The sequence below is a fragment of the Cyprinodon variegatus genome, unplaced genomic scaffold (assembly GCF_000732505.1).
Source record: "Cyprinodon variegatus isolate N-32 unplaced genomic scaffold, C_variegatus-1.0 Scaffold794, whole genome shotgun sequence".
NCBI classification, from domain to species: Eukaryota; Metazoa; Chordata; class Actinopteri; order Cyprinodontiformes; family Cyprinodontidae; genus Cyprinodon; species Cyprinodon variegatus.
This window is the reverse complement of record NW_015151247.1, coordinates 309,336-320,289: the sequence shown is the minus strand read 5'-3', so window position 1 is coordinate 320,289 and position 10,954 is coordinate 309,336. Positions and strand designations below refer to the sequence as shown.

The window sequence follows — 10,954 nt, the reverse complement described above, 5'->3', positions numbered from 1 at the left end:
GTTATACACATGGATGCCTCCAGTAAAGCACATTCAAATGAAAATTACTCTTTAAAAACTCTCATCACTTAGCTAGTGTGTAGATGAGGCTAATGAGTTGACCAAATCAGCTGGTTTTCCTAAGAAAACTTTGCATCTGTCTGTACAATATGGTTAAATTGTATTTTTGAAGTGCCTTGAGATGTTATGCGTTCTGAGAAGGCACCATATGAATAAACTGAATTGAATAAAAATATGTATCATACATGATCCTGCTCAAAATTTTCTCAAAAACGTGCTTTTTCATATAACAAACAAAATTTGAAATACCAACATTTGTGTGTAACATATGTTTATTTTACATGTAGTACAATGTTTTACATGCGATTTTAGAATGTGCCTTGCAGCAAGAAGGTCTTGGCTTCAATCCCCAGCCTGGAGGTCTTTCTGCATGTTTTTTTTTTTTTTTTTTATATTCTCCTTGTGCAACTTTAGGTTCTTTCCATTTACTTCAGCTTCCACTAAAAGTCCGAAAACATGACTTTTTTTTTTTTTTGGTTAACATATGGATATTTGATTTCAGTTGTATTTTTTGTTTTCTGTTTTTCATTGTAACAGTAGCTCACAAAGGATGTTAGCCTTTACAAGGACAGAGTGAGTTTTACTTTTACTCTTAAGTAGGCTTAAATTCCCCTTTAGGTAAATTAACAGGGTCAAACTGTTCCCCCTGCATGACATTTTGCCCATCCCATTTACAATCTGTTAATGGAACAAATGCATGCAAGCTTGTTTCTTTAAACAAAACTCCACAAACAATAGTTTGTTTTTTTTTTTAACATCATTCAGCTTTTTAAGGCGTTGCATTTAACTGCGAAAATGGCTACTTGGCTTTAGAAATAACCACTTTCTCATCTCTGTTGTATAAAAGCTTCAGCAGTCTGGCGTCTCAGTGTTATTGGGCTGTTCTTTTTTTCTGTTCCTGTGGTTATAGGAAATTGGCTTCGGGTCCTAGTTACCCAATCCTGTTCCACGAGGCAGTCACCATTTATTGTTGTCTAGAGTGTGTGTTGGCAGAAAGGCCACTTATTTCAGACCAGACTGACTTTTCAATCAGAAATGGGACAGTTATGACATTTAGGCTGTAAATAAACGGACACTAGCTCTCTCACTTACAGTAACTCTTTGCTTGGAGCAGAATGTGGTCGGAAGTGGAGTGATGGAAAGCAAACCAAAATGTGTATAATCAGGCTGATTGAATCCAGACCTTTTCAAGCCACACTTATATTTGGGGAAGATGTTACGAGAGAGTTTGCAAGGTTGAGATTGACCGCTGAACACAAGCCTTGTTTCTGGGTTGTCTTGTTTTATGGCTGCAGTGATCACACACTCACACCTGCTCAGTCACTGTAAAAGGGGCAAACACTGAGAGCTGGTGCACCAAGCAAAACAGTAAAAACACCTGCTTCCGCTTAGCGACGATTGTGTTCATGCAGGCGGGTGATGGCACAATCCCAAATAAAGGGAATGAAAGCTAATTCCCATGTCTGATTGTGTTTCATTGTGGGAAAGTGTGCAACCAGTCTCACTTTAGTGGCAGAGAAAATAAATGTTCCACTCTCACATGTAAACATTATAGCCAGATTTGCTGAATAAGCTTGTGTTTATAGTAGGCCATTACTAAATTCACGTTTTCCTTTTATATTCTTGAATCATTATTTTAGAACGGGTCACCAAGCCACTCTGTTCAATCTTAACAATCACACAGCAAAATTGCTTGGATAAAACCTAATCTTACATTTTTACCAGTAGCAATCAACCAAGATTTAATTGCATTTGATTCTCTAAAAAAAACTGTTCACTTTGTCCTTGGATGATAAAGCAAACATGACTAATTTTGTTGTGCTCAATAGCAAAAAAAATAAGATCTGACCACGTTCAGAAAAACAGAAAGTGGCGTTTTTGCACGTTTACTTGAGGCCGTACAGATCCCAAAGGACAACAAAGCTGGCAGCTCTCAGGGAGAGAGTGCAAGGTCGTGCCCCTGTCGACTGCCAACATGCCTCATAAGTAAACACACAGCCTTGAAATTCCTACGCTTCTAAATCACCAAAGCCTTGAGGGGGGAACTTAATGTAACAATGTTGGAATTGCTTTCAAATGAGGCTTGACTTGTTTAGGGAGTTATAAGAGTTATAAGAAGAGAAGACTAATGGAGTCTGCAAAAGTCTTGGTACTTCAAACATTAAAATGTTTTAGTAGAATTTTTCGCCAAATAAAAGCAAAGTTTTCGTAATCTAAAATGTTTGTTTGCTCTCAGCAACCTTGAGTCAGTATATATAATTTAGTGCAATTACAAAACTGAAGAAAAAGAAAGGAGCAATTATATCAGATACCAGGAAAATAAGTCATCACATAAAACATTTCTACCTTTTTTCTGCATAGCTTGCACATAAATGCTTAAAAACATATATCTAAAAAAATTCAAACCTGTAATTATTGGTTTTTTGCAGATTTCTTCTGATTAAAAGGGAATGCAAAAAAGGGTTATCTTAGCAGTTCTGATTGTTTTCTTCCTTGTTCTTCTCTGAACACCCCAAACAATTACAGCATTGCCTTTAACTGCCTTTAACTCGTATTTACCAACGTTGGGTTGTGAAGAAGAGGGACATTGTTTTATTTTTAATCGCTGTATCAGCCAATGGGGAAATTATTTGTCATTTTTTGCCTTGTATATATTTGGTTATAAAAATACAGTTTTCCTCCACAAAATCAGGTAATTTCCCCCCCAATGCTCTATTTATACACTGCAATTAAAGCAACACTGTAATATATAGCCACCAGGGGCACATGACCTGTAGGTTACAGGTTTAGCTGTTGGTGGGCTATTGGTGATGCTTTACTGTCAAATTAAATGGATGATGGCTAAAAGTTGCATCAATCCATTCATTTTCTGGCACTCTTATCCCAAGCGGGGCCACGAGGGGTGCTGGTGCCTATCTCCAGCTGTCTATGGGCGAGAGGCGATGTACACCCTGGACAGGTCACCAGTCCATCGCAGGGCAACACAGAGACAAACAGGGCAAACAACCATTCAGAATTTAGAGAAGCTAACAGTCATGTTTTTGGGCTGTGGGAGGAAGCTGGAGTACCTAGAGAGAATCCACACATGCTCAGGGAGAACATGCAAACTCCATGCAGAAAGATCCCGGGCCGGGAATCGAGCGTCTTGCTGCAAGGCAGCAGTGCTACTCACTGCACCACTGAGCAGCCCCAAACGTTGCATCGGAGAGCCCAAAACAATGTTGAATCGGTTAAGTTTCATTAATGGCTTACAAAAACCTTTTACTTTAAATAGCTTGTTTTTAAGGGAAGCTCAGATATCTGTTTAGCGGCTTTCTGTGTCACATGATTCCGCATGGGATCCGACCATCTGCAGTTAAATAGCTGAGTTTTTGTGAATGGTAGCCCTCATGGAAAATTGACAAGCACTACGAAAAATCATGGGGTTAGGGTTAAATCCAAACTGTTGTTGATGAGAAAACAAAAACCCCTACCCCCTGTATTTGAGTGTGTGTGTGTTTGTGTGTGCTCTCACTGATAGGAATGTTCAGCAGAATGGAAGATAATCTGAAGCCGGGACATTTATCATAATGAATACATTGTACTCGGTGGAATTCCATCTGTACGTCAGTCCATCCATCCATCCATCCATCCATCCATCCATCCATCCATCCATCCATCCATCCACCCTTTCCAGTGTTGTCCATGCTTGTGGGAGAGAACTATGGGAGGGAATATGTCCCACACTAATTAAAATGGATAAATAGAAAAGCCTAATTTTCAAAATAAATCTACATTACTTGACTAATATTTACTTTCTATAAATCATTACAATTTATTAAATATTTTCTTGAAGGGATCGATTATATTATGTCTCTGTTTAGAATAATGTAAGATTGGAACACTGATAGAAAGAGGATTGAATGAGAGCAGAGGAAATAGGAACACTGATTGAGAGAACAGTTGAAGAGAAGAGAGAGAGGAGAAAGCAGAGAGCAGGCAGAAGTCATAAGAGAGCAAGAAAGAAATGGACCTCTATAACCAGCCTGTATTAATCAACTTGTCTAGTAATGAAAGACATGAAACAAAGAAGCTGGCTGAGTAGGACTGTGTACATGTTCTATTAGTAAGAAAAATAATGTGCTTATTTGAGGTGTACTGCCCCCAGATGTGGTCAGATGTCGGTGATAAGCTAATATCATCCTTTACCTAAAGGCTTTGACCGCTACTTGTTTTTGATCCATGTAATGCAAAAAAAACTAATTCTCATCGGTATTTGGATGTGAACACGATGAGTATTTGTTGCATTATTTTTGAAGAGGTGGGGGAACTCGATCTCAGCTAAATGCTACAAGCTAAATGCTTGTACTTACCTCTCTGTTTTTTCTTTGCCTTATGTCACTCTCCCCTTAGGGGGCGGTAGTATCGGTAGTACAAATACTTTGTTACTGTACTTAAGTAAACTTTTAGGCATCTAAATCATATCTGGCTGACAAACTCATAGAAGGATGTCCATGTGACTGTGGGCAGGAGAGAAGGATGCTGAGGTTGTTCCTGAACTGAACCTGTTGAAGAATGGATTCAGTTAATTGGCTCTGTCCAGAGTCTGATCATCCTTCTACTTGAAGCCTATGAGCTTTTTCATCTCTGACCACACATTTCTGATATTGTTCTGCTGGAGCTTGTTTTCCAGCATCTTCCTGTAAGCATCCTTGCTTTCTCTCATCTTGACCTTAAGTTACTTCTATATACTCCTCATTAATTCCCTGTCTCCCTTCTTAAAGGCTTGTTTTTTCTTGTTGAGCAGTTTCTTCAGATCACTTGTGATCCGTGGTTTATTAAACCATTACTGTCCCAGTTTTCTTTGTTTTTTCTTTTAATCTACGAGCAGAAAATGTTCCCAGATTTCATTTCAGAAATCTGATCACCTTAATGCAGGACCTTGATACAGTCACATATACAGGGTTCAGAAACCTCCATCTTTTTTCTAACCATAGTTTTTATAGTAAAACAAAAAAACAATTGCATAGTGTCTGATGTAAAACATAGTTTCAATTATTTACATCAGAAATTATGTTTACTAGACAAAATTAAACTGTAAAAAACAAAAAAGATAAATTATTGTACCATTGAATAACTAACTTACAGAAGAGGGTAAACTGAAGGTTCAGCAGCCTAAAAATTAACATAGCCAAAAATTGCATTCCCTGCTTGTGTTTAGAATGATTCAGATTTTCTCCACATGTTTATACCTATTCTATGAGGTAGAGGTATGAGTTTTATGTCAGTAGGATAATATTCAGGCAGGGGAAGCAATAAGCGGCAGGTTTCATATTCTTAATTGTTAAGATCTTCATCCCCAGCTTTATTTGAGAAATTATGTGTTAACAAATGATAGGGACTACAATTTCAATTCAGTTTATTTATATAGTGCCAATTCTCAACACATCATCTTAAGGCAATTTACAGAGACAATTCAACCAGATCATACAGTCAGGTTGATTCAAAGTTTTCTATCTAAAAAAAAAAACTGCTGATTGCATCAATTGCACAGCAATTCTTCACACCAAGCATGCTTGTAGCTACATTGGAGAGGAATACTCCCTTTTAGCAGGAAGAAACTTCCAGCAGGAAGGCTCAGTGTGAGCGGCCATCTGCCGAAGCCGACTGAAGTTCAAGGAGAGAGAAGAGAAGCAGAGCTACAAAAGGCAACTGTCAAAAGAGCACATCCAGTTAGTCACAGTCAGAGAAACAGGACTACACTGAAAAACAGGTCAAGAATATTATAATTTACTGGATCTAATGCGAACAAGCACACATACAAGTCCATTTTCTGAGGCCATGGGAACATCATTAGTGACTTTCACCAGAGCTGTTAATGCTCTGCTCAGGAGTAATGTCATTTCGGATATCTGAAAGTAACGACCCAATACACATGAATGGGAAAAAGTGACGTAATTTGTCCTAGTTAGAATAACATTTCAGATATCTGAAATGTTTATTTTAGATAGGAGGAATACTATTAAAGATATTTAAAATACAAACAAATATATGATAAAACAGTCACTTAAAATAAGTAAAGATTTGTAGATATCTGAAATGTAGTTCTTAATAGTACAAATTTGATTCCAGAGTACTTAAAATTAAATTTCTACTGGTAGAAATGTAATTAATGATATCTAAAATACAATTCTGACTAGGAGTATTGTAATTGTGACTAGGTAGAATGCTTTAGCGCTATCTATAATAGAAACATGACTATTCAGCCTGCCTACTTTATGTTAAAATGGCGCCCCATTTCTTTTTTTAATATTAGTCAAAATAATGTTTTTAAGTTTCTAAAACTGCATTTTGGATAGGCATTATTAAAACATAGATATCTGAAATTCAAATTTAACTAGTCATATATCAATAGTTGATATCTGTAATTATATTTCTACTTGTAGAAATAGAATCTAGATGTCAAGAATTGGATTTCTGGATATCTATATTGTTACATTCATTTTTCGATATCTGAAATAGTAATTATGACTAGCAGTTACTCTATTATGGAGATCTGAAATTATAATTTCTCCACGTCAGAATTTATTATAAATAGGAAGAATGTTATTTTAGATAGGAAGAATGTTATTTTAGATATCTGGAAGTAAAAGCCCAATACACATGAATGGGAAATGAGATGTCATTTGTGATAGTAAGAATTACATTTCAGATATCTGAAATGTTTATTTTAGATGTGAAGAATGTTATTTTAGATATCTGAAATGCTCATTTTGACTAGGAAGAAATGCATTTGAGACATCTGAAATATATATTCAGTCAAGCTAATTAATGTCAAAAGGGCCACTTAAAATTTGTAAAGATTTCTGAAAGTTTATTCTTACTATTACAATTATATTTTTGGCAGCCTGAAATGTAATTTTTACAGCAAAAATTTATTTTAGGATATCTATATGTAGATTTCTGACTAGCAGGAATGTCTTTTTGACTAGGAAGAGCCAGCGGTCCTTCACACACGGCTATGCCGAGAGAGGGCTGCTGCGGACGGCCTGCGGTTGGCCCTGGCTGCCGTTAGCTTTGGAGCTCCGCTGGTTCCCGCGGTCCTTTCAACTTCGGAAATCTTTTTTTTTTTTTTTTTTACGCGTTAAATCATTAAATGGGCCGTATAGGGACGCTTTAAAGTATACTATTCTCGCTTCAAATTATCTTAAAACTTACTTTTATTGAACAACAGCAACAGAAATGACAACTTTTAACTTTCAATGGAGCGCTCCTTAGAAGCCGCTGCTGCCGCAGTGCATGCTGAGACAGCTGTCAATCTCAAGAACGGACAAGTCTGCTCCTGTATGGCAAGCCATATTAACATAAATTTGGTTGTACCGCCTTTACGTTCAATATATCTCAAATTGACTAGACGTTTTAGTGATTTGAGGCATCTCTAATTATATTTTGACTAGTCAAAATACCTATCCCTAATTACATTCTGTTATTCTTAAGACGTCAGATTTACCATTAACTTGTATGGAGATGTCAATTTAAGATATCTAGAATGAATTACCGACTATCTGAAATACACCTTTCAGATATCTACAATTAAATTATGACTAGTTATAAAGTAATTTCAAGATATCTCGATTTTAGTTTTCACTAGTCATAATTCTAATCAAAGATATCTCAAATGCCACCATAATTCATGATATCTTAAATGTATTTGAGGATAGGAGATATGCAGCTTTTACTAGTGAAAACTCAATTATTGATATCTTAAAAGCAAATAATGACTAGACAAAACAAATTTAAAGATATCTTGAATTGTAATTTCGACTATTTGAAATTCATTTTAAGATATCTCTAAATGAATTAAAGATATCTTGAATTATTCAGCTTTTCCATTAAAGATATCTTAAATTGACATTCTGACTAGTCAAAATGTGTAATGATCTTTTTAATGGGCTTCCAGGAGGATCATTCCTACAAAACTCCTTACTGTCAGTTTAAAAGAAAGGAAGAAAAGTTATATCAGCGCGTGACACTTGAAATGACAAATCCAGGGTCGTAATTTGAAATATCTTGACAGGAATTTTGACTAGTCAAAATATAATTTAAGATATCTTGAATTATTATTCTTCCTAATCAGAATGTAAATACAGATATCTTAAATTACCATTCCGGATAGTCAAAATGTGGTTTTGTCGAGTCATAATGTATTTTAAGATATCTGGAACGTAATTATTGATGGTAAGACGAAACCGAATTTATGTTAAAAAGGCTTGCCATAGAACTGGCGCATCCACGAGAAAGAGGGCGGGGCGAGAATAACGGCCGTTGGATTTGGGGCGTGTTTTGAATGGGCGGAATAGAACGCTGACGTCAGGCAGTGCTGTGACGTCACAGACCTTTGTAACTGCCTCCTGAGAGGTCTCACTATTCTAAGCGTTCAGCTGTGGACCACACACACTTTGAAAAGCTGAAAGTAGATTAACTTTATTTAACCATACGACCACAAACTACAGGAAATTATGTCTATCATAACCACAACCAGAAGAAGCCTTCGTCTTCTATTGAATGGATACTACGGACCTGATGGGTTACCGACTATTTCATACAAAGAGACAAAAGTCAGGGCGAAACGAAGACGCAGACAAAAAAAGACACCAGTAGACCCAGAAATGCCGCAGAGACCAGTAGACCCAGAAATGCCGCAGAGACCAGTAGACCCAGAAATGCCGCAGAGACCAGTAGACCCAGAAATGCAGCATTCTTCGTACGACCCGTACGAAGAATACTTTGACAACAGTAGCACCAATGGCTACCAAAAAAAGAGAATACTCAAACCAGTTTTTTTGCTAGTCAGTATCCTCTGCCTGTTTTATGGTTGTTCGTGCCGAGCTACTGCCTGGTATGCACAACTTTTAGAGTTGCGTGTTACACTGACAAGTACAGAAAAAACTTTAATCCCAGAATGTCAGGATCAGGAACCTCGTTTTAAGGAGTTACAGGAAAAGCTGTTAATATTGGAGAAAAATATTGGCTATCTTCTACCACCAGCAGATTTGTTGCCCAACTTTGCTCTGAAGTCTTTAGGGGCAAAAATTGTACATTCGATGACCTCAGACACATATCAATCTCAAGACACATTCTCTTGCTTTGGATTTTTGATAAGACCGCCAGCTATTTCCCCAGATATTGTTATTCAAGGAGTATCTCATCCCCTTCCAGGAAAGTGCTGGCCCTTTGGAGGTTCGAAGGGACGTATTTCCATTTCTCTTCCTAACAACGTCTTGATCAGCCATGTTTCACTGAATCACATACCTAAACGGATATCCATTCATGGCACAATCTCCTCCGCTCCAAAAGAGTTTTCCATCTATGGAAAGAAGGATCTAGAAAGTGATGAGAGTCTTTTGGGGACTTTCCTCTATGATGAGGATGGAGACCAACTACAGATCTTCAAGCTTCCTGATTATGTAACTGGTTCCTTCCGCTACATAACCTTACAGGTAAAGAGCAACTGGGGCAACCCTGACTATACTTGTCTGTACGGTTTCCGAGTGCATGGAAAATTAGAAAAATGAAAAGAATGAAAGACAAAAACAGACAGATAAACGTTCAATTGAGGGTAGCGGGTATGGACGGGGGTAAGAAAATGTAAGACTGAATCAGACTAAAATGAGGCAATCAAATAAGACCTAATGTAAATTAGAGACGTTTAAATTGTAGATTTGAAAACATCACTGATTCTTGGGAATTTGGATAAAACAGGTTTTATTTTGAAAGTAAAAAGTTATTTAAATTGCAAAATCTGAAGGTATATTTTAATAGACCAAGGCCTTGGCTGTTCAGCAATGTACAAGGGATATTGTATACTATCGCTATGTAGGCAGGTAGTAGTTAAACTATGTCCATCCCAAATGACGTAAGCCAAATGAACATGGCATAATAGTGAATTGAGAGAGAGGGAAGGCAGACCTCCTCCCCTATATACATAAACATAAATAAAAATATAGAAGAGGTTAAACATTACAGATCAACAATTATATATTTCAACCTCCATTGAGGGCCATTTGTGGGGGGTTTTCACCACCGTTAAACTGTCAGACAGAAAAATAGGCCAATCTCGATCATCTATAAACAACGGCGTTGATGGCAGCAGCCCAGCTGATATTTTTNCAGTTCTGATGAATATCTGATGCAGTCAGAAGTTCAAATGTTGTTCTGTCAGAGTGTGAACCAATCATTTATTCAGCTCTGTGTGATGCTTCAACCAAACATCAGTCCACACACATAGTTTGACTTTACAGTCAAAGATCTGATGTTGAAAAGTTTCATTTATTTCATGGATGATTGTTTTTATACCTAACAATGATCAAATCAAACTCATTGTGGTTTTTAAATCTTATTTCTGCCTCCAACTGTGTTTTTGTGGAGTTTTCTTTGTTGGGTTTCGGCTGCTTCCTGTTTCAGCTAAAGGCGGGGCCCAGCTTTGAGGAACTAAACATCAGGAAGTGACCTCATCAGAATGAACGTTGTGCTCAGCTGCTGTGGGGCTGTTTAGATTCAGTTTCTCTTGTATTGTGTGATTAAATGCTTTGGTCAAACCATTGCACAGGGCTGCTCAGTGGCACAGTGGGTAGCACTGTTGCCTTGCAGCAAGAAGGTTCTGGGTTCGATTCCTGACCTGGGGTCTTTTTTTTGCATGGAGTTTGCATGTTCTCCCTGAGCATCTCTCCGGGTACTCCGGCTTCCTCCCACAGTCCAAAAACATGACTGTTAGGTTGATTGGCTTCTCTAAATTGTCCTTAGGTGTGAGTGTGTGCATGAATGGTTGTTTGTCCTGTGTGTCTCTGTGTTGCCCTGCGATGGACTGGCGACCTGTCCAGGGTGGACCCTGCCTCTCGCCCATTGACTGCTGGAA

At 37.6% G+C, this 10,954-nt stretch overlaps 1 protein-coding gene across 1 annotated transcript; it reads left to right on the top strand.

Moving 5' to 3' along the window:
• The first annotated feature begins 8,708 nt into the window (after positions 1–8,708).
• Positions 8,709–9,614, top strand: LOC107098624 (SUN domain-containing protein 3-like). The gene is made up of 2 exons (XM_015396398.1): positions 8,709–8,835; positions 9,223–9,614. Exons 1-2 carry the CDS (start codon positions 8,709–8,711, stop codon positions 9,612–9,614), a joined length of 519 nt encoding a protein of 172 aa, XP_015251884.1.
• The last annotated feature ends 1,340 nt before the right edge of the window (positions 9,615–10,954 follow it).